General features: G+C 45.5%; 1 protein-coding gene across 4 annotated transcripts in view; it reads left to right on the top strand.

Moving 5' to 3' along the window:
* igsf9ba (immunoglobulin superfamily, member 9Ba) overlaps positions 1-24,013 on the top strand; it is a 40,591-nt gene that overhangs the window by 12,312 nt on the left and 4,266 nt on the right. The window contains exons 1-17 of one of the 4 annotated variants that reach the window (XM_048980423.1): positions 967-1,635; positions 10,459-10,656; positions 11,888-12,034; positions 12,818-12,969; positions 13,795-13,912; positions 14,212-14,353; positions 14,917-15,062; positions 17,797-17,939; positions 18,337-18,477; positions 18,716-18,835; positions 19,242-19,392; positions 19,734-19,845; positions 21,411-21,583; positions 21,690-21,916; positions 22,779-22,863; positions 23,094-23,255; positions 23,364-23,409. In XM_048980423.1, the coding sequence (XP_048836380.1) occupies positions 1,572-1,635; positions 10,459-10,656; positions 11,888-12,034; positions 12,818-12,969; positions 13,795-13,912; positions 14,212-14,353; positions 14,917-15,062; positions 17,797-17,939; positions 18,337-18,477; positions 18,716-18,835; positions 19,242-19,392; positions 19,734-19,845; positions 21,411-21,583; positions 21,690-21,916; positions 22,779-22,863; positions 23,094-23,255; positions 23,364-23,409 (2,327 nt within the window). In that variant the 5' untranslated portion in view covers positions 967-1,571. Of the gene's footprint in view, positions 1-966; positions 1,636-10,458; positions 10,657-11,887; positions 12,035-12,661; positions 12,720-12,817; positions 12,970-13,794; positions 13,913-14,211; positions 14,354-14,916; positions 15,063-17,796; positions 17,940-18,336; positions 18,478-18,715; positions 18,836-19,241; positions 19,393-19,733; positions 19,858-21,410; positions 21,584-21,689; positions 21,917-22,778; positions 22,864-23,093; positions 23,256-23,363; positions 23,410-24,013 lie in introns of those variants that run through there. The other 3 variants (XM_048980422.1, XM_048980424.1, XM_048980425.1) reach the window with 3 other exon arrangements.

Here is a 24,013-nt window from a genome sequence, read left to right as displayed (position 1 = left end):
TGAAACTCCGCTTTACATCAGACTCTAATTAGAGAAAAGACATTATACTTCGCAAGAACGTCCCATTATCTTAAGAAACGCACAGAAAGGACCGAGACTACGACTCGACGCTGTTCTCCAGAAATGTACTTTGTCCCAAGTGCCGCAACCCAACCCTCCTGTGGAAAAACATGAATGGCAGAACTGAAATATTTACATGACATTTTAAAATACCAGAAAATAAACGATGTAGAGAAACTTAATCTGAATTTCGCATGCGTCCTTACTGCGTTAATTGGACGACTAAGGAAACCTTGCTTCGTGAAGTGACAGCTGCGGACTTGTTCTAATGTAACTAGACAAACTTATTGTTATTCTCAATGTCCTCGGCAGCGAGAAATTTTAGGTGCAATGTCTACAAAAACAATTCATAAAATTATACATTTATAACTTTTATGATATTATATAATATTTTAAATCAGCCACTCCTTATTAAGAGCAACGTTTAATAGATTTGACGGTCTTTAGGCGGGGTTGATCGTATTATACGGGCCACAAATAACAAATGTACATTAAATATTTATCCTAATCCTCCAATTCCATATATTTCATATCAAAGGTAGGCTAATAGAAAGAATAGCAGCTTAACATGAAGTATAAAATGAACCAATACACCACGCAGAACAAAATCTAATTAGAAAACAAATGTAGCTAAAAATAAACTTATAACTGGTAGCGTTTATTGGTGACATATAAGTGCGGTGTAGAAAACGTGTAAATGCTTATCAAGATACAAAGTATTTCTATATCAACTGAGAAAATCATTGAAATGTTTTAATGAGAAGTTTGGAAACTAGGTAATGTCTAATAGTGACGTAGGGTACCCGGTGATGCTACGTATGGCAAAGAAGCCTAGACAGCTGTTTTCGGTGCCGCACCAAGAAGCCGGTGCCTGTTCCTTCTTTTTTAATAGTGACTGCTAGTAATGCGCTTGCGGTGCGAACATAAATATGGGCACAACCGAAAAGTTAAATGTCGTTTATAAACGGGAAGACTGCGTTGCCAAAACGTCTCCACGAACGCAAACGAGTTAATATGCATCGCGGCACTACGACAGTTATCGGACGAGCAGCTGACTGCCAGCGGTCGGCCACCGTCGTGGTCCTGCGTCGCAAACCCGCTCGAGCCGCAGCTAAGGCGCCGATCCGACTCTTCGCTATTGCGCATGATACTGCGGCTCTCGAGGCTGCCCCATCCTCAACTGATCTTGAATCAGAACAGCCTCGGAGCCGGCGACCACGCCCCCGATTCTCACCTGCCGACCAATGGGCGTGTAGCGGAGGCGGACCTAGTCGCTAAATACTCATGCATGGTTTTAGTGGGATTTGCCAACAGCTGCGCGGCCGCTTTCGGGACGTTCCGGTGTAAGTGCTCCGCTACGGAGAGAGCGTACGGATAGGAGGGGATGGTGACAGGGCACGAGTGAAAGGGTGCCACCGGGATCCATGGCCGAAGAGGCTCGGCAATGAAATATCTGTAGAACGGGACACTTTAAGATATGAAGAGGTTTCTTGCGGGTTGGCAATAGTACTATGATTTGGTATGTGGTCGTTTTGATAGCGTGTGTATTCAGCGCCGAAGGATCGTCTAAACAAGGTGAGTTGAAGCGCAATATTTGGGTTCTGTAAGTTGAACGATCGCTCAGTGCGTTTCCCATTAGTTTTGTTTATTCACCCGAAAAAAATGAATTTTCCGTTTCACTATTGTTTGCAGTAAAATTATATCAGTGTTTATATTATATTAAATGTAATAGATAAATATTTATGTTTTTTTCTCTTGGATTATTAATAACTTTTAAATACTAATTTAGTTACAGTTAAATTTACAAAAATCCTCTTTGAACGAATTTCATAATTTGAGGTTTTTTCTTGAAACGTAATAATATTTTCTGAAACGTTTCATAATAAAAAAATATCAGGTGTGCAGGTAAAACCGACAGGGGGATATTTTGAATACGACGAAAATGTACAGTAACTGTAATATACGTATTATTATGTAATTGCAAGGTAATTGTAAACGTTTTTCAGTATTCTTTCAGGTTATGTTCAAAGTCTCGACAACACTACACTACATTTTCCTTACTTACTAAAGATGTTGTTTTATTGCATTGGAAATTAAAGTTTAAATATTGGGATAAGAAAACGACGTGCTAGGATAAACAGAAACATACGTAGAATAACCATATTTAAATGCAAATATTCATGTATACCTTTTGGTCATTCATCCCTTTGAGAGAATATTTTTATAACCCCCGGAACAATTCGGTTGGAAACGTGAGAAGTGTGATACAGTGAAGCGCCGACGTTTTACATTTGACCCCGTCCTCGTGGACTTGCTTACCCTTGCTATTCCACCTTTAGCCAGAAGGGGGAGTATGCTTTTACGGTTACCTATAAGATTACATCAGTGGAGCGCCTCCTTAACAAACACGCAATTTGCTTCTTACGGAGGTATTCACTGCTGAAATATAATGCAATACGTTTTATTTTGCTTTTTCTGGCATTTTGTTAGTGTGTTATGTCATTGCTGGGTGTTTTTGAGGGACGTTATCTTGCTGTGAGGTGTTGAGTTGTTTTGGGATGTTCTGTTACAGTAGAAGCTGTCAGTGTGGGACATCCTGTCATTATAGGGTGTTGCATAATTATGGAACGTTCTGTCCCAGTAGGATGTTCTTTTCCTGAGATGTGAGCTGTGACTTAGGGACGCTCTGAGAGTGTGGGATGACCTGCTATTAACTGTATTAATTAAGAAAGGTTATTTTCCTGTGATGGAAGAAGCACAAGCCACAAGGAACGTCTCAGTGTATCTTGGCATAGGTCACATGTATGCACAGCCTCTGTTGCAAGGGCAGCACACAGACCGCCAGGAAGTCATTTTGATATGACTGAGTGTGAGCAAGTTTCACTCACTAGGGGTGGTGATGTGGATGCTTAGTGGTGCTCTTACCAGAACATGATTTATATGGGAACAGTTCTTATCAGTTTGTCATGCATTAGCACGTTAGCATGCAACAAGACCCTTTCATACCTCATAGTCACCCAGTTAGCTTTAGCACATTAGCATTCTGTAAGGCCTGATAGCATGCCACAGGTGTCCTGTCTGTGGACACAGGATACACTAGCTAATTTATTATATGCTCCAGTTAATGTGGCAATCACCAGACACTGTTCATTTGTGTGATTAATAGATATATATAATAGATAAGTATTTCTTTCTAGATAATTTATTAAAGTGAACTTTTAATTTAATATTTTAATCATTAGCTATATTGGGGCATAAGTAAACTATTCTGCAAATAAATAGCTCGCTTAAAATATTCTTATAAAATGCTATATTAAGGACTTCCTGTTTTTATATTGGCGTATAAAAATTCTTCGGTGTTTTCTCTCATTTGAAGTAAGCCTTGGATCTTCACATCAAACCTAGACGTTCGCTTTTGCGGCAGCTTCCTTCCTCGCGTGTCCCCCGCTGTTGTAGCTGGTCTGCAAGGCCCGGCCACCTTTCCTAAGCCGTATCCAGTGTCCCTGCTTGACGATCTTCTGTGAATCTGTGTGGCACTAGCCAGAACAGCCATCTCAGGATCGATTCTGTCACTGAGTACCTTGGCTTGACAACTAAATAGGATCAAGTTCAATTTCATTTCTTTTCCATATTTTAGCAGTGTCACTATTGTCTGGGATCATTTGTATTTAGCTAGGTTTAATCAATTGCTTCACCAAATACATAGATTGCTCCTATTTGCAGTTAATTGTCTATGGACATACATCCAGTTTCTTAGTTGCTTTTCCAGTTAGGGCCCTCATAGAATGGTGTCTGACACTGGTGTAACTTTACCCATGTTTCTTAAGGCCATCCAGCAGTGGTTTCACTCTTACTGTAAACCCCCCAGTTACTTGCGTATAATACAACGCAGCACTTCAATGTGCTGTAATTGAATAGTTATTTGTCATTTGGAAACCCTTTACAACCACAAACTAGACAAGCAGTTGGAAGATGCATGAATACAAGTCAACTGCAATGTATAACTCGACTAAGTAAGTCAGTATTTTGAGTCTCATTTGACTAAGTACCATTCAGTTGATACTGAGGGATTCTTGGTGCAAAACAGGTTTATTCTGTGAAGCTTACGGAGTTACCGAAAAGTATTTAACTCATCACATTAAATTGTTTGCAGAACACACTTAGCGTGGTGGTCTCGGTTTGTGGCTGTTGATATATTTTTATGTCCCAGTTTTTTTGGCAGGTGGTGTTTTGATGTGCCATTTTAATTGCTCTCTGTGTATGCATGCGCTCAATGTGTTTTCACATGAAACAGACGGAGAAGAGAGAGTGAGCCGCAGTTCCCGTCGAAGCCCTCGTGATGTTTGGAGGCTGTATCGTGTTTTTATTTTTTATTTTTTTACATTTTGTTTCTCAGCCGGTTTGCAAAACGTGGAGACCGGCGCCGTAATGAAGTACCAGGCATGCCTGTATCAGACGGCTGCCGGAAACACACTGCAGCGTGGGGATCAGGCAACAGCCCGTTGCTAAGCACTCTGGGTGTTTCTGAAATAGGGGAGCCGGTGGTGCATGTCTGGGTTCTGGAACTCCCCCTCCCCCTCCAGGGAGCTGCCAGACGAGCCTTGCTGTGTCAGAATGTCTCACGCTGACGTCCCTCCAGCCACGATACGGCAACAGGCCTTTAGCTTTCATGATGAAAGGTATCTGCTTATTTATATTCGTACTGATTTCAGGATGCTTTCGCTTTATTGTATGTTTCGTTTTGGTTGTTTTATGATCATGTTTTTTTTTTGGCACTTAATGATAGACATTCAAAAAATAAATAGCGACAATGGAATCGTATTAAATGTGATAAAATACTCGAGAGAGTTAAGACCTTCAGGGGTTTGCATGTTCTCCTCATGTCGTCGTGGGGTTTCCTCCGGGTACTCCGGTTTCCACCCACAATCCAAAAACATGCTGAGGCTAATTGGAGTTACTAAATTGCCCGTAGGTGTGCATGTGTGAGTGACTGGTGTGTAAGTGTGCCCTGCGATGGGCTGGCCCCCCATCCTGGGTTGTTCCCTGCCTCGTGCCCATTGCTTCCGGGATAGGCTCCCGACCCCCCCTGACCCAGTAGGATAAGCGGTTTGGAAAATGGATGGATGGATGAAGACCTTCAGAGACTTTTGTCTTGGTCTGGTATCTGTGTCTTGGACCTCATTTGAACTTTGGTCGTTTGATGCTTTGCTGGGCCTTCTAAGTTCTGTTCAGCCCATAGTGTTCCAGAATATTCTCAGTTCTCAGGTCCATATTGTGCCTTGTTCTGAACCTGCTCCATTTGCCTTCTTATGCTTGCACTTCTTATGCCGTCATTTCTCTCCTAACTCGTTCTTCAGTAGGATCCTCTGCAGTTTGGAACTGTATTGTTCTCTCGGAACATCCCTACCGTGTTTCTGTCCCATCTAAAGAATAGCTATAGAATCCAATAAATAAGTCAATGATATTAGATCTTTGTCTTGCAAAGAAAAATGAAATCTGCTTTAAAAATGTCTTTCTGATTCACTCCCTCACTCTTCCTTTCTGCCCGTGACTTTGCAGACCCCAGCTGAGTCCCACATTTTGAAAGTTATTGCTAAAGGACAGCTGGGAATTAAGACAGCCAGTCTCCTGACTGCAAAGCTCTGAATAAGAGGATTAGACATGGACAATATTTTGGCAATAATATAGGATTTGCACTGCTCGCTGGATACCAGAATTCCGTAATCCTCGTTTTCCAAAAAATGCTGTACCAGAATAATTTTCCTTTCACGTTATTTATTTTACAGAAACAAAAAGACGTTCAGTTTAGCCGGGGTGACCCGGTTGCAGAGAGGCACTCTGGGGGTGGGGGGGGGGGGATTGTATCCCACTGACCCTGAACACAGCAAGGCGTCTGCTACTGCGTCTCAGCCCGGCTGCCGGTGTGATGCAGAAGGCTGTGCAGAGTCTCAGCCGAATCCCCCTCAGACTCGACTGCTCGCCTCAACCACGTCACGCTTGTTTAAAATAGCGCACAGAGGCCTGACAAGCGCTATCTGTGAAAGCGAGGCCTTCCCGCCGTCTGAGGCCTGAAGGTTGCAGTTATAGACTGGATAGAGTGACTGGGGGCGTCCCAGTGGACTCATCTAAATACTGACTCTGCATATTCTGGGGGTGTTCGTGGACAGCTTGCCCCAATTTTAGGCTAGGTGTTCAATGTCAGTGGTCTGCTTAGCATTTAAATTGGATTTTCAATCCAAATAAATTGCGTGCATGATCTCTCTTTATGGTGGGTTGTAAGATCTGTCGCCGGCGATGATTGGGCCTGCCCTGAAGGGGGCGACGAGGGGCTCTATACATCATAGGAGAATGTAAGCAGGGCTATCTGTACTGGAATTCCAGAGGGGTAGATCTGTGAAATGCTGCAGTCAGCGCGAGCTGTGAATTTATCGCTCTACCCATTGACTTTTTCCAGTTTCCGTTCTTTCCCCTCCTGGGAGTAGCCAGGCAGTCACACAAAAACCAGTACAAAGCAAACTGGTTTTAGTTAAAAAAAAAAAGCAACCTATAATGAATAATTTTTTTAATGGCTATGGCTCCATTAAGAAAACGAGCGTGTTTCGACATTGTGTGGGTGTTGCTGATTTAGCTTTTGTTATAGATCCAGCTCTTGTTACAGTCTCGTAAAAAGGACAGTGTGGCGTTGAGGGTAATACATTATACCCAGCCTGTGTGGTGCCGCTAGGAGAGATCGGTCTTTGATTTACTGTCATGGTGTAGCATGCTAAATGCTAAATTCCCGTCAAACTGGGCCTTATGTGCTCTGCATGTGTCAGACGTTTCTTTAAAATATCGTAGGAATATCATTATTTCCACCGGAATTTCTTGGTGGACGGACAGCAATGGATTGAAATAGGGCGGCATCGTTAGAAACTAATGAGCAAAGCCCAGTCATTCTCTGACGCGAATGTGATGATGTGTTGACATTGATGATGGTGCCACTGACAGCGTAGAGCTGCTGTGAAAATATGTTTCTTTGCCAGGAGAAGATGATCACTGAACACAAGATTCTGCACGAGTTCATAAACAAGCTCAATCTTTATCGCCTGAATTCCCTTGATCACCAACTGGGTATTGTATCTGTGCTTTAAATTTGTTTACCTTTCTGGTCCAGACAGAATCCCTTCAGGTCCTTGTCTTACTTCAGGGCTCTACAAATCTGGATCCCAATTCCAAATTCAGGCCTTGTTTTCCATTCTCCCAGGTAGTTAGTTTAATAATTACTGGGGTGAGCTTTTCGAAGCCTTCTTAACGCTACGTCATTCGTAAGTTCTATCTTTTAACTCACTCTGATTCTGATTGGCCAGAGGCTTCACACCTGGCTCACAGGTAAAATAAGGCTGGAAAATCGGCAGTGCTTGGTCCTTGAGGACCGTGTTTCAAATTGCCCTGGCTTACACTGTATCATGACACTGGAAGGGCCACTGTAGCAGATGCTTTTACCCGATGTGATGCATACTTGAGAAATCAGGGTTAGCCAGGTCTTGGAACAGTTACGGTTAAGGGTCCTTGCTCAAGGGCCCAATGCTGGAATCACTTTGCTGACCATAGGTTTTGAACCAACGACCTTCTGACCATGGGTCTTAACCTACAGAGCTGCACACCACTCCCAGCTGGCATGGGTTTGGCCACAACGTGCTCCTTCAGTATGAATGTTGTTCTGGCTCAGTTAGGTGTGTGTTGGGGGGGGGGGGGGGAGAGCCTGGGCGTTTGGCTCAACGAATCAGATTAAGCACAGGAATGCAGTGGCTAAGGCAGCACCAGCAGCCAGGGAAAAGCTTGGGGGGGGGGGGGGAAGGACGAGCAGGAGCTCAGGCACACTGGCTCGATTCCAGACACTGTGAAAGGTTGGCTGTCCGAGAACTATGTTTATTGGTGCTTGTGATCCGAAACAGAAGAGGAGAATGACTTTCTTCATCGTGAGTCCTTTTCATTTCCGTGTTGGGAAAATGCAGAGGTGATGTGCGTAACTTCGCCTCATGTCTCAGTGAGCATCATGACCTTCATCTTCACGATTTGTCTTTTTTTGGTGTAGATCGATACAGCTCTGGTTGGTGTTGTACTCGCACACGGAAAGAGCGGCGCTTGGGAATGAACCCTAGCCGCGACCTCCAGACGCCGGGCCTCTCCGGTCCCTCCAGTACCACCCCTCTTCACAGAATTAATCTTTTATTAGAGTTTGGCCAGGAATTCAAGACCCTCCCTCCTTTCCAGTTCAAAACAGATCGGCAATCTTGTCCAAATCCGACCCGGTTTCATCGTCCCCTGGGCCCGAGGTACCACTGCCATCTCAGTCTAAGCTGCCTGCCCTGGATCTAAATGGCCTTTTTTGAAAATACATGGAAAGCCTTTAATTCTTATTTTAATGCCTTAAATAATTTTAATTGCTAGATGAATGTCAAGTATATTTTACCAAGCAGATCCATTTGTACCCATTTGTTATTTTTAATTTACAACAGTTTTTTTTTATTAATACCTTTGGTATTTCTTGAGTGCTTAAAGAGAGGTGAGAGATTTGAGGAAAACCTTGTTTTCATTGCTTCTGAAAGTCACAGCATGGCAGAAGGCCGCTCGTGCTAACGCCTCGTCCCACATGACACCTGTCTCAGATCTGACTGGACGACCGTTTAATGGGTGGGCGTTTCTGAGTCATGTGACCAGTCCTCCTCTGACTCTTAATTATTGGCCCATCAACTGTGAACTTCTTTGCTCTGTGGTTATTTCTGAAAGATAATGGATAGTTATTAGTTACTGCTGGATGGGATTAAGCTGCCCTCTCATCTTTGTGTCAAGTAGAAGCTCTGTAACGGATCTGGACTGAGGGGATAATCTCACCGTCTTCACTGGAACTGAGTGATAGGGGACTGAAATTCCATGCAGGTCTGGCGGCATTTCTGTAGGTCTCCGCCATTTGCATATTATTATACCGCGTCTTTTTAACTCGCAAGCACTGACATCATTTTTTTATACCGAATACATGCAAACTATGATAGACAGGTATGCCAGTGTGTCCCCTGCGTCAGCTCCATGGTGTAGACCAGGGGTGCCCAATACGTCGATCACAATCTACTGGTCGAAAAATAGAGGATGGATGACGCATTTGACCGCGCCAGCTGCTGTAAAACTCCAGCAGACTGAGTCGCCTCCAATTAGCCTCTAATTTATTTCTACTAAACTTAAGAAAGGATATAAAAATGAATGGGGGAGCCGGACCAGGTAAGAAGCCAAAAATCTATCACTTCCATACGGAATGGAAGGAGGAGTTTTTTCCCCACAGTGTCACATTCGAAGTGCGTTTGCTTCATCTGTCAGTCTGAAATTTCTATTCCGAAGACGGGAAATGTGGAGCGGCATTTTCGGACTGTTCATAAAAACTATGGCATTAACTTCCCTCTGAAAAGCGAGCTGAGAAAGAGAAAGGTGAAGGAACTAAAATCCCAGTTCAATTAACAAATGCTTTATTCATCCCAAAGGGAAATTACTAATAATAAAGAATAATAATAAAGAATACTAGGTATATTTATAAATAAATATATGTTTTGCATTTTTGTAGTAGGTAGATCATTTTGACTTCGTCATTTATAAGTAGCTCGTAAGCGGAAAAAGTGTGAGCATACCCAGCCTCACTGCGTCTCTGCACTGGAATATAGATGGGTGGGACGCATTTCCAATAAAACATCATAGATAATATGCTGTTTAGTCTACAGTGAAATGCTACCATTGAGAATTTTTTCTGGCTACTACTTTTTAGTTGATAATACCATTTGAAAATGCTGACTTTCTGCAAGATGTCAACAGTAGCAGAACGTTTGGGGGTTAGGGTTAGACCCTGTGGAGATCCAGTGATCGCTGAGGCAAATTGAAAATGTCCTATTATGAGCAGATGGCCAACAGCAGCAGTACGTGATTGGCAGTGAATGGGCTGGCTGGTCGGAACTGGTTTTGACTGGTTAGAACTGCTCTGAGCCACTCTTTTGTTCAGGTGCGATGTACATATACTGTACGTGTGAGTTGTTTCGGCACTGCAAATCCCCAGCTTGTGAGTCCTCTATGACCTCTGCGGCAAAGATAGATGGAGAGGTAGCTGGCTAGGTGGCTGCCAACCCCAGTATGCCGTTTCAGACTGTGTGAAGCCAGACAGTGGGTGTGTGGGCGGTAATGACAGCCTGTTCCCCTTCAAACACTCATAATTACTAACAATAGAATCCCACTGGGTCTCCTGACTGCCATCCAGTGCACCTTTCCTGCAGTTAATGGCATCAGTGTGTATAACCATGGAGTCTCCCACAGTGACCCCAGCATCATGGGGTTCTTGCAGTGACCTCCGTATCTCGCTGCCCCCTTGGTGACCCCCCTTAGGTCCCCGCAAAGCAAGAGAGGAGCCTCGGTTTGTGACAGCGCGTGCTGGTGAGAGCGTGGTGCTGGGATGTGACGTGTCCTGGCCCCTGAGTGGCCCACAGCCTGCCTATGTGGTGGAGTGGTTCCGGTCCGGCGTGCCTATGCCCTTCTTCATCAGTTTCCGCTTCTACCCGCCGCATGTGGACCCAGAGTATGCTGGTAAGTTTTCCTATTCGAGTCTCGAGGCTATTTCAAGACCCCTAGTTTTCCGAGTGTTAAAGAAATCACATATAAGTTGTGTTGCACAGACATGCTAAGTGTTCTCCAGGTGTGCTCTTAACTGCTTTATCGATGGTCTTGTTTGGGAAGTTACTGCACCAGATTCAAAGTCAAATGCGTCTCGCAAGACCTACAGACTCACAAGTCAGAGACTGTTAAGGAAAAAGAGGTGTGATTTCTTACAGTGTGTTTTCTGCCCTGTGTCTGGACAAGATTTTGGTCTCGGTCTCTGTTTTTGATCAAACTGTAAGAACTGACTGCAGAGAGCAGATCCATTAGCATTAATGTCTGTCTATGTCTAACTGAGGGTAAATAGCATCCACATTTGACTCTAATTGTTTACTGAATTTGTTCAATGACATGCTTGAGGTAACTGGATATTGGGTATGGACCATAATTAGCCTGCTAATAGCTATTGTTAATTGGCTACTGAGTAATATCTTGAGCATTTAGCTAGTAAATACAACTGTTTTGTAGCTAAACGGATATTAGATAAACATGTTCATACTACACTGCCCTCCCAACGACCTTCCCACAGGTGGCTGATGTCTAGCAAACTGGTACATTGATTCAGAGTGAGAGACTGACACCACAAACTGCAGTGTTAATAGAGCTAGATGGGCTCCAATAAAGTTAACAGGGTTAACACTGTACCCGGTACATTTTGGGCGCACATATGCGCCTGCTCAATGTGTCGAGGCTGTGAAATTCACTCATGGACGACAGCTGACAAGCCCCTGAAGCTCCTCGCCTGGCATCCGACGTGGGGATTTTCACTTTGTAATCGTGGCGAGATACATTTACGCTAGTGATTAAATTCCAATTTTCTGATACGACACACGGACAGAAGAAGGATGAATAAAAAAGTGTCGGACTCATAAAAACTGTGTCAGATTCGTTAAAATGGCAGTATGGTGGCTCATTGAGTAACCCTGAGGCCTCGCTGGGATAGACTCCAGGCTCCCTGCAATCCTGACAAGCATAATTGGTTAGAAGATGGATGAATGGTATATAGACTACTGTGAATCTGTATGAAATTTCATACACATCTTTATTCTGTACAAAGAGGGTAGATGAAAGTGTGAAGAAAAAAAATTACATTCAGAAAACAATTTCCTAGTGCAGTGCTACTGGATATCAGTGACTTTTAACCTCTGTTCTGGCACTGTAGGTAGAGTCACACTCCAGGGGAAGGCCTCGCTGCGGATCGAGCAGGTGCGCTCTGCAGACCAGGGCTGGTACGAGTGCAGGGTCCTGGTGCTGGAGCAGCAGACAGATCCATTCCAAAATGGCAGTTGGGTACACCTTACTGTCAAAGGTGAGCCAGCTCTGCTTGATGTCATATCTGTGCACCCATTGCAAATAGCGCACTAATTATAGGTGCATTCGGAATTGCGTACTTGTTTGCTATGTAGTAGTACAGAATACAGTATGCAAATTGAGCAGTATGTCCCAATCATTAGTATGGATGAGATAATAGATGAACAGTACCCGGATTACGAGCTGCATTCGGCCACGTTCCAAAGTGTTTAACCGGTGGATGCTACGCTATCCCACAAGGCCACTGCAGCTGCAACCAGAGATGAAGAATGTTGCTTGCTCAGACGTTTATGCCAAGATAGCGGAGGAAGTGCCATGTCTGTACAAAAGTCAGTAGTTACCCAGTTACATAAGTTAACTTGAATATGTATTTTTTTTTCGTTAATAGTTTTTAGCTTTTGTGGGGGTCAGGCTATGTTACTGGTAAACATCCGGGTCAAGTAACATGCAGTATATCCCAGGACATGCATACTATTCTCATGCATACATATAGTATGTACTATTTTAATAGTCAAGTAGTAGGCTTCTAAAGAAAGTCAGTATGTACTGTATAAGTATGTGATGTCATATGTGCCCTAAGTCTTTTAATTCACTTAGTTGATTGAAAGTTAACTCTGTGCTACAGGTACTTCCCTGCCCAATGCAATTAGACGTGACATCAATTTCCGCTAATGATAATGCAGGTAAAGATGAGCCTAGCTAATGATGCTAACGGTGAGTAATTGTACTTCATCTGCTCTCTTGGGCTCTCATTCGTTGACATAAACTCTTGCTCGTACAGCCCCGCCCACATTCACAGGTACACCCCCACAGTATGTGGAGGCCAGGGAAGGTGGCAGCGTGACCCTGAGCTGTGCCGCTGTGGGGAATCCCAAGCCCGTGGTGAGCTGGCAGAGGGAGGGCAAGCGGCTCGGAGACAGTGATAAGTACCAGGTAGCTGAACGGGAACTGTGAATCTTCTTGTAACACCATGTACAGCCCGGCCGAGTCCACCGGGCATGCTTTGCTGAATGCTGACTGAGCTTCAGTCCGATACGGATCTGCTCAGTCACAGATAATGGGCAAAAGTCGCTCATTTGTGAGTGTCTTTGGACCTGCACTGTGTCGAGGGTGGCAATCTTCCAGTGAGATCTGACTTCAAATCAGCGAATCATGGTCCTGTGGTGGCCACATATGACCCTAACACTGTTATCATAATAAGCAAAGAAATCTGTTTTCCAGATGATTTTCTATAAGTTCCTTCAGGTACCGATGATGGATGACTGTGGTTATATCGTAACCAGTCTACCTTATGAATGCCAAAATTAAAATATTTGCATTTTAGCTTCGAGATGTTTGAACAGGGGGATGGACGCGATTTAATAATCTCTCCGTGCACATATTAATTTCTGGGGTTGTGATGTTTGTATTCCATTTCCGGGAGGCGCCGGGAGCTGTTTTCTTTGACTGCTGGGCTGTCAGAGATAATCCAGCTTGTGGTGCCCTTAGCTTGAATGCCTCCTCTCATTTGAAGGCGAATCCTTTCTGCAGTAGCAGCAGCGGCAGTTTAGCAGTGTTCCCCACAAGTGCTTATCAGTGAATTACATCTCTTTTGATCAGTGAGTTATGCAGCCTTGGATTTCTTGGCCACAGATGTGAATGAGCTCCCAGCCCTTTGGTCTGTGCAATTGTAACCTATGCTGTAGATCGGTGACCTTGGAGACTCAGTGTAAGTAAGTGTGTAAGTCAAAGCAATTGTTTTGGCCACCTGCCTGGCAGGTGACCGACGGGCAGCTGACGGTCGTGTCGCTCCTGCGGGAGGACGGCGGTGTCTACGCTTGCCACGCCCACAGCCCTCAGGGGGAGGCCGTTCACTCCACCCACCTCCTCATTCAAGGTAATTACAAGTATGATGTCACTCAGATTGCCATAGAACCAAACTAATGCAATTCGTGATGTGTTTGGGATCTGTCTGTCTGTCTGTCTGTCTGTCTGTCTGTCTGTCTGTGTCTGTCTGTCTGCCTGCCTGCACATTCCAATTTGACAAGATGCAATGCGTCATTTGATCTTCTACCTGCTAGCTATTGTTTTGAAGGCCTGACAGAGTGATGGCAGTGATCTTTATGCAGGCTGTTTGGTGAGGAGTAACATATCTTCATGAAGGGAACCCATGACCATTTTCTGTGTTTTCCCTAGGGTCACCATTTATTGTTACACCACCCAAGAACATAACTGTAAACATATCTCAAAACGCATTCTTCACCTGCCAAGCAGAGGCATACCCTGCAAACCTGACCTACACCTGGTACTGGGAGGAGGACAACGTCTACTTCAAGAAGTAAAGTTATGATCGAGTTCCCTGTACTGCCGTTCATACACTGTTTATGCTCTATAACCCCCCCATCTGTTTTAGCTGTTGTTGTCCAAGTCTGCACTGGCCATTTTTCCCATTTGTCATTCATATCCCCCCAAATGCCCATTTCACATTGGGAGGGGTTGTTTATGCTGTCACCCACCCACCCTTGTTTGTTTATTCTGTGGGCTCCAGGCTTCTTCAAGTGACATGACACATTTCCACGAGAGCTCTACTTGCCTACTTCCACACGTAGCCCTGTAGGTGTCACTGTGGAGCTCCGCCAATTAACTCCTATGGCAGCCAGCTAATGCAACACAGTAGGGATTGAAGCCAGGTCCCAGTGTATGATGCACTTTGGTGTAATTAACATATTTAATTGTTTACTAGGGTTGCAGGGTCACCATATTAAAGCAGAGGAATGGGCACAAAAAAATGGAAATGAATGTACCAAAAACTGCATGCAATTTAGAAGCATTACATTGCAGAAGCTGTACATAGATAAATGCGTGACCGCCAGTGCCTCAGCCTGTTTGCTGTCCCTACAGCGACCTGAAGCTGCGGGTGCGAATCCTGATTGACGGGACCCTCATCATCTTTCGAGTGAAGCCGGAGGACACTGGGAAATATACCTGCAGTCCCAGCAACAGCTTAGGCCTGTCGCCCACAGCTTCGGCACACCTCATCGTCCAGTGTGAGTGGGGGGGGGATCCCCTCAATTTCGGGGCCCCCTGTAGGCCACAGACAGTCACTACACTAAATATTAAGAGGGAAAGGACATTTGTATAGCTAGGAGCAGCCATAGTTGCTGCTACTCAAATCACATATTTACATGGGGCCCCCTGTAGGCCACAGACAGTCACTACACTAAATATTAAATGAACATTCTTTATTTCGGAAATGCTGAAGCAGCATATTCAGCCGACCCATCAGCTGGTTATGATCTTCTGATTGCTCGCTATCTATTTATTCCGTTTTTTAAATATCTGAGTAGGTATGGGGGGTATCAAGTAGGTCCCCAGAAGCAAGAAATCCACCCCTGTGGACAGGTAGGGGGGGAATTCTCAATGGCCGCAAGGTCAGCTAAATGGCCACCCCTCCTGGGCATGTTTACCTTACGGATATCCAAATACCAGCAGGTATTGCACATTCTTGCTTGCGTATGTGTTCAGGTACAAGCATGTGCGTCAGTGACCTCCAGGCTGGCAGTGAGCTCTATAGCGTAAGGCTTCCACCAGCGTGCGAATCCGAGGACCTTCCCGAGTTAGGGCCAGCGGGATGCTCCAGGCCCCCACCCCAGAGATCAGGCTTCTGAGAGAAAGAAGAAGGGCCGATCTGATTCATACTAAATCTGCCTGAGCAAGCACTCTGCGCGAGATGGTGTAGCTGGAAAGCAACAGAAAGACAAACAAAAAATGTCCATTATCCACCTCGAATGTAATATGCAATAACTGCAGTAAACAAATATTAACTGATCGACACACTGCATAGCATAATATTTTAATAGCGAAACTCGTGTAACTGATTTTTTGTTAATTATAGATGTTCTAAATTTATTATTGGTTCACACTTCTCTGTGAAGCTATTTTTGTGGATCAGCTTATGGGCTGGCATCCCTTCCAGAATGTTCCCTGCCCTGTGCCTGTACTTCCTGGGACATGCTCCAGGATGGGTACGACTCTGTACTGGATTAGCTGTTATGGATGAATGGATGGCTGATAACTGAGGGGTGCCTTTATTTATGGATGCGTTTGATGTGTTTACTCTGCTATGGGGAATATTACACTTTCCACACACGCTAAATGGTGCTTGCATTAAACGGCCCTCTGCTAACTCTGTGAAGCTCTCCTCCGTGCCTCGGATGATGTGAAGTGATGGGCCTTTCCTCCACGCGCCAGAATCTTCCGATAATTAACAGTGCACTCTCCGGCAGGTCATTAGCACCCATGCCCCCGCTGACATTGACGTCAGCACCCCAGGCCCTGCCCGCTTGTTTGTTTCGTTTCGATTTCGGGATGTCCGGAAAGCCTTCGATGGATTGCCCTTGCGGAAATCTTTATTTGGAGAAGTATTGCCCCCACTTCTCATACTGGACATGTTGCTGTGGCTGGCTACTGGGTAGACTGGGAAACTGCTCTCTTGGGACTATTGCCAGAGATTTTCAAATAAGACCGAACATTCATATAACCCATGTGTCAACAGGCCGCTGATCTGTAATCAAGCTGGGAATTAGTGTGTCATGAATTACTGTGTTCCAGCAGATGGTCTGGACTAGTCCTCACCGTTATCTGTGATTTATTATTTAAGTGAAGTTACAATTTTGGATATTTTGCTAGATTTAGGTTAGTTAACGGTATTGGAGTAAGATCTCCCAAGTGCCAACCGACCATGTGCATAAACACTGCACTACCTGCTGGCCCAATTCTAACTAATTCTGTTAATGTATTTGTGTGAAGGGGTGTGTTGTCTCGGGGGGGGGGGCAGTCATGTGACCAGGATTTGGCATGGTGATTAATTCCTCCTGTCCCCCATTCCCTGTGAAGTATATAAATTGGTGTGTATTCTTTTTTTTTGGTCCCTGGTCACCTGAATGAAGTCTCAGGACTGTAAACATTTCCTGACTGTGCTGGCATACGGAATCATTCCTGTTCTATCCCCTGTGTTTCCTTTTCATGCTCCTGCCAGAATCTTTCATGTTTATGTGGATTTGTGTTTGCGTTTCCTCACATCCCGCTGTCCTTCCCGTTACTACCTGCTCCCCTTTCCCCAAATAAAGATCTCACGCCCCATACATCCCATCCACCTGCCAGTGCGACTGCAGGCTGTTTCACGTCCTGTAGTTCATACCGGGCTTCCGCCGAATTCTCCTCATTTGTCAGCTTGGCTGCCCCTCACTCTGCTGGTTTGGCATCATGCTCCGTTGAGTTTGAGATGGGATATAACAACCCGGTTCCTGCCTCTCCATCCATTTCGTCTTGTGGTTCCGTTCAGGTTTCTTCAGTCTGTCAGTCAGATCTATTTAGTGAAGCTCTTATAAATGAGCTAAGTATAAAACATGGCTAATTGAGAAATGGAAAAAACGCCAAGTGTCAAGATTAGGAACACAGAAGATTAATCCCTGATTCCGCCAAAGAAGCAATTCACTACAACCAAATAATTGAAAATTTTGTTTATGCTTTGTTTTTTTTTAAATGTAGTGAATAATACTGACCAATAAAACCTATAAAAAAAATTGATTTTGAGTGATAGATACAACAGTCTTGACACATGAGTCGTATGAATGTTGTCTTACTTCAAAATCTCTGGCAATATTCCCAAGAGAACAGCTTCCCACTCTACCCAGTATCAAGGATCAATGACCATACTTCCTTCTGTTATATAAGTTACACTTGTCTCCCCTGTACCTTATTTTCTGCTTTGTCCTCTAGATCCGGCCCGAGTGGTTAACATGCCCACTGTAATCTACGTCCCGAAGAGGATGACGGGTTACATCCGCTGTCCCACGGACGCCAGCCCTCCGGTGACATGGGTGAAGTGGGAAAAGGACGGTTTTCCTCTGAGGATAGAGAAGGTGCTTGACCTTCGTCCTCTGGGGTGTCATGTGCTTCTGTAGGAACAAATATATGCTGGTCAGTTTGGTAGCAAACATCAACAAAACAGGACAGTGTTAACAAGTGAGGCAAGCATTTGGCCAAATTATCACTGCATCACCATGAGTTACACTATTGCTTACCGAGGTATAATTACAGTATTGATGAACTGACACGTTTTATCGCTTTACCGGCAATAGCATGTCCCACTAAGCATAGCAGGTCAGGAAGAACCATAAAACAACATAAGGTCCCCTTCTGGCGTTTTGCCATAAAGGGTGGAAAGTCCAGTTCCCAGGAAGGGTCTGTGATTTCCATCGTGGAATTCGGATGGACACAGAGTCATTCTTCAGCCTCTCCCCTCTGCCTCCCCTCCAGCACCCAGGATGGAGTTTAACAGACGACGGAAGTATCCGTGTCACGGAGGTGACAGAGGAGTCAGTGGGCACCTACACCTGCATGCCTTACAACATCCTGGGTACCACCGGAAGGTCACTCCCCGCTAAACTGATACTAAAGGTATATGACTGCATCCAGCACAATGTGAAAGTGCCGGCTGATGGTTTGCATGAACTGGATAAGAGAGTCTCCAGCCTTGGATCCGGTCTGCCGCCACTGTCTAATTAATTTTGCAGTGCTTCAGTAGTATTCAAGGTTGCCCCGTGTTTCCGGAATAGAATGAGGTTGCAGGGATAAAGCGTATTTAGTTGCATGAATGGTGGAGTCTCTTAGTGCCGGATGCGTCTCTGGCCTCCAGGATCCGCCGTACTTCAGTGTGAGGCCCGGCCCAGAGTACAGACAGGATGCTGGGAAGCAACTGCTTATCCCCTGTGCTGCTTCTGGAGACCCGGAGGTCCCAGCAATCACATGGAGAAAGGTAGGACTGTACATCGGAATAACGATCAGCCCCTGGCCTCTGATTCACCCAGTGCCAGTCAACCTCTTAGTCAACATAGGTGGCCAGCTAGGGCGCCATCTTCTAATGGGGGCTGACTTAGCAACCGCTGGCGTCGCCCCCTCCGCCTCCCCCCCCCCACCTACCCATCCTGGACGACAACCTAAAATTGGGTGATAAAATGATGGTGAAGTTTGTTAAGGATTTCACACAGGCTTCAACCAGTATTGGTTATATCTGTAGAAAGTGAACGATGAAAGCTCTCTTATGCCTGTAGATGGTATAAGAACTCGCCCCGATAAAGGCTGATCCGTATCTAATGTAACACCTAGAGCGAGGCAGGTCTCGCGTTCCGGTGTCGCCCGCTGAGCACCGTGTCCTGTCTCAGGTAGGAAAGCCAAGCGTGAGCAAACACAGCGTCCTGCCCAACGGCAGCCTGCAGTTCCACTCCGTCAGCAAGGACGACCATGGCGAGTGGGAGTGCGTGGCCACCAACGTCGTCACCAGCATCACAGCCAGCACTCATCTCTTGGTGGCTGGTAGGGAGCTCTGCCAGACGTCGTCGCCTCCGGCTCTCAGTCATCTCAGTGATGACTGCACCCAGAATCACTCTGCCTGTGGTATTCGACCAGGAACTGGAAGGTTACTGACTGCCACACGATGGAACAACAGGGTTTATTGAACAAGCAATTAATACAAAATAGGGGCGAGGTCCCATTCGGAAAGACAAGCTTAAACTGAAAGTTACACGTAATATAATTAACTACCCGTGGAAAACAAATTAGCTAAATTAGACTAGTACAAATTGAAGATAAGGAGAATCCATCCTCCTGCTTCCCTTGATTCTCCACCAAAGTCCTCCTTCCCCCATGTCCTTCAGGCACGAGTCCGCACTCCCCAGTCAATCTCCGTGTGTCTCCTGCCATGACCTCAGCCAATGTATCCTGGGAGCCGGGCTATGACGGTGGATTCGAGCAGACATTTTCAGTCTGGTACGGCCCCGTGTGAGTCATCCCAGCATGCTTTGCTTCCAGCTTCTATCCTGTTTTTGAATGGAGCAGTCATGTGATGCCTTTTTGGTGTGGCGTACTTCTGATAATTTTTGTGTTTCTCAGCAAATGCAGCTGTATGTGTGTAGAACTTCTGTTCACCTTTCATATTCATATTTGTATACTTAATTATTTGAACCTGTGGTATTTGAATAAAGATTAATCTTGAGCTATTAATATTATAAAGCAGTTAACCATCGACCTGTAGTCATCGTCATAGCCATTGAATTGGTAGCCATCAGTCATGCTCAGTGTTGTTGTGTCATCTGTTTCATTGAAGTCCAAGATTTTGAAGCATGTTTGTCTTCACTTTTTGAAGGAAAACTGGGTATATATTACAGAACATGTAGAGTAAGTTTTAATATTGTTGTACATGAACTTTCAGCTAAATTGGATTAGACTCAAATTGCATCACACACAAAGTAAATCACAGGCAAAGTAGATCACAGGCAAAGTAGATCATGCATTAGAAGGTCAGGGCAACTGATTCTGCTCGGGTGTCAATGAAAATACACAAACAAAATTGTCTACAAGACAGTTTAGTGTAATTTAGCAACCCTCACAGTTTCATAGACATACAGGCAGGTTCTGTTGGTGCTTCTTGGAGAACCCAGCTGAATTTGAGAATACGTGGAGCACCTGGTGGTGGACCTCTTAGCTTGTGTTGGGCGTGGATCAGTGTGGAAGTTAAAAATAATTGTCTTGTTAGTGTGCAGAAAGGAGACATGAGGCCGAATCCCAACCTTGTTTCAGAGTTACTCAAAGACGACGCAGCTCAGACACAGATAGAGCCTCTCACCTGAGCTGCCAGGGTCGCTTTCACCAGTCCCAGCAAACAGCTAATGGTGTGGCCGAGCGTGGGGTGCTGCTCTGTGCTGAGAGCGGGCGTCATGATCTTGGGCTGGCCGACGGCACAGGGGAACCCTGGGTAACCACCATCATGCACCATCATGCCATACTGTGCTGGATAATTTATCAGCCAGTTTGCATGGTCTCCCAGTGTCTGTGTCGGGTTTTTCCCAGTACTCTATTTCCTTCCCACAGTCCAAAAATGTAATTTAGGTAAATTTATGTCTCTAAATTGCACATTTTGGGTATGAGTGTGTTGTGCCCCCAGTTGAGTAACATGCCACCCAGGGAGCCCTCCTGCCTGGTGCCCTGTGTTTCCTGGGAGAGATGCCAGGATCACGACAACCCTGTACTGGATAAGCAGTTATGGGTGATGTAAGGATGGGTGGATGGATGGATTTCATTGAATATATCCTGAATATTTTGGTAAATAACCCTCACATGCCTTTGGATGGACTGCACAATTGCTTTCGTGTAAATAAATAAATAATGCGCATTTTGAAAGTACATGGTAAAAAAAACCAGGACGTTACCAGTGAGGAGTGATGAAGGAGAGGTACGTCACGCTCCTGTGTTAATGAGTTATATGTAGTATTGATTGATGTTTTTTGCTGTGTCAGTATCTCGTTCCCTAAGAGGTGCTCCTGCCCCCCTCGCAGGGTGAAGAAGGCACGGCTGGGGCCACACGACTGGCAGTCCACTCCGGCTGGGCCCCACACCTCGCTGCTCATTCAGGGTTTGGAGCCCCACATGTCCTACCAGTTCAGCGTGCTGGCCCTAAACAAGCTGGGCACCGGTCCCTTTAGCGAGGTTGTCACTGCCACCACGCTGGGTCGGTAGCCCTCATGGATTCTCCTGGGATGGCATCTGGGGACAATCTTTTAATCGCTTATTCATGGTTGTTGCTGGTTACCCATTTGGGCCACTGTCATTCACAGCCTTCCCTAAGACTACCCCGGAACCACTGGTGCTACTGACTCCACCCAGGTGCCTCATAGCCAATCGGACGCAGCAAGGAATTCTGCTGGCCTGGCTCCCTCCGGCCAATCACACGTCACCGATCGAGCGCTACATCATGGAGCTCCGCCTCGGAGATCGGTGGGAAGTCCTGGACGAAGCGATCCCGGCCGGGGTGACAGAGCTGCTGGCGAGAGACCTAGTCCAGGTCAAGCGCTGTCACATGACGCTGGCAGAGACATGGACAGGGCGGATGTTCCGGAAATAGGGCTATGCAAAGGTCAGGAAAGATTTGTCAGAGAAGAATAACTACCAGCTGCTCCTGATGCATTGACAGATAAGTAGAGCAAACCTAATTCACAGCTGCAGTGTGGCTCTTTGTTTAGGTCCTAGAGCTTGACCATGTGTTCAGGCAGTCATGACTCGGTGAGCCATATTAAGTGAAGAAGCAACATAGTTTGTGTTAAATCATCGTCCGCAGTCCGAGACCCACTTAACAAGAAGCGACAGATAGTGTCTGTTCATTCAGCGCAGCCGCTTGGAAGATGTCAGTTTTAAAAGGCGGTTTTGGGGCTGACATTTGGGGGAGGTTATTCCCACAGCATCGGTACACCACAGGCTGATAGTGGGAAACACTGACCTGTGTTTCGAAATGTCTTTAAAATACGCCTTAATTGAATGAGGAGCACATGGTTTGCAGTACGGAAAGGCCTGGGTGGCTGTAAACACAGCCTCTGTTTGCAAACTGTAACGAGCCTTGGCAGACAGAAAGGCTTTCATCCCACCGACAGTCTGTGCCGTGCTGCGTTACTCTGCGACACAGTGCTGCGTTACGCTGTGACATGGTGCTGCCTTACGCCGCTAAACGGCGCTGCATTACGCCGCAATCAAACGGTGCTTCTCCCGCCGCGCTTTTCATTTACATCCGAACGGCTCTTTCCGTTCCCACAGATATGAACATTTATGCCGGGCCCTGGTTTTCAGCATTTACACGTATCAGGGTTGGTGTATGAGCCAGAAATATTGTAGTGAGGTGCAACTGGTGGATTTCTTGGGTGATCTCGCTGCAGGAGACGTGGTACGAGTTCCGAGTCATGGCCGTCATGGAAGACCTCATCAGTGAAAGCAGTAATGTAGTGGGAGTTTCAAGTACAGGTGAGCAGGTGCAAACATACTGATATGTAAGTCTTTATATGAGTGCATTTTTTACTTACAGAAATCACTCTGCTGCCCCCTGCTGTTTATTTATGAAAAAGTAAAATTTATTTATCCATAAATCTCTTCTGGTGTTGTATTTTAGCTACGTATGACAAGGATAAATACTACATCGTTTACGTCTGGGGTGTTCATCTCTGGCCCCCACCTTTTGTCTTTTTTTCCTGTAGAAATAGTCTTACCTCCAGAAGTAGCCGAGGAGGGACTTGCCCGCCCCGTAGTGGCAGGTGTGGTGGCCACACTCTGCTTCCTGGCTGCCGCGGTTCTCTTCAGCACCCTGGCGGCCTTCTTTGTCAACAAACAGCGGCGGCAGAAGCTGAAACGCAAGCCAGGTGCCAGCCGACAAGCGGGGCCACCTACTGGCTCCCCCGTGAACCTCCCCATCACTTCCAATCTGGGCAGCTATTTATTTTTACTCTCCACTTTTCCTTCCCCTCCAGATCCCCCTCTGTCTATTACACACTGCAGAAAAAGTGTGGAGACTGCGTAAGTAACCTCACACTACACGCCTTGCATTTTCTGCACGTAGCATTTGTCTGTAGAGTCTCGCAGGAAGATAAATTTAACAGCCTGGCCATGCTTTGAATAATTGCTATTTTAGATTTGGGCCCTTTTGGCACTGTATCACACAAGCACGCCACAAAGCGAAATTTAAATTGAATTTTTTTTCACTTCTTTTTATATAATTCAAGCATTGAGCTGCTGTCAGTCTCTACCCAACCGGGATTTCATTTTTCTTAAGTACCTGGAGAATAAATGTTCCTGTGCTTCAGATAATGGGTTTATATGGAATTAAATGGTACTCGGTTTCATGTGTGTTCGGCGAATAATATAATTAATTCCAGATGATCATGTTTAGCTCATGACGTCTACGTCTTGTCAGGTTTGACCAGTGGCACCTGCAGGAATCTATCATGTTTAGTCCATGACTGCTCCATGTTGGACACAAGCAGGGGTCTTGGAGTTAGGATCGAGTCTTTGTTGTGGATGTCATGCCTAGTCCATGTCTTAATATAGTGTAGCAAACATGGCCTGCAGCATGTGAAGAGGAAGATACCTGAAGCATAGAGGATGTAGCTGTATTCTGAGG

The sequence above is a fragment of the Brienomyrus brachyistius genome, chromosome 17 (assembly GCF_023856365.1).
Source record: "Brienomyrus brachyistius isolate T26 chromosome 17, BBRACH_0.4, whole genome shotgun sequence".
Taxonomy (NCBI): domain Eukaryota; kingdom Metazoa; phylum Chordata; class Actinopteri; order Osteoglossiformes; family Mormyridae; genus Brienomyrus; species Brienomyrus brachyistius.
This window is presented reverse-complemented; position numbering and strand designations above follow the sequence as displayed.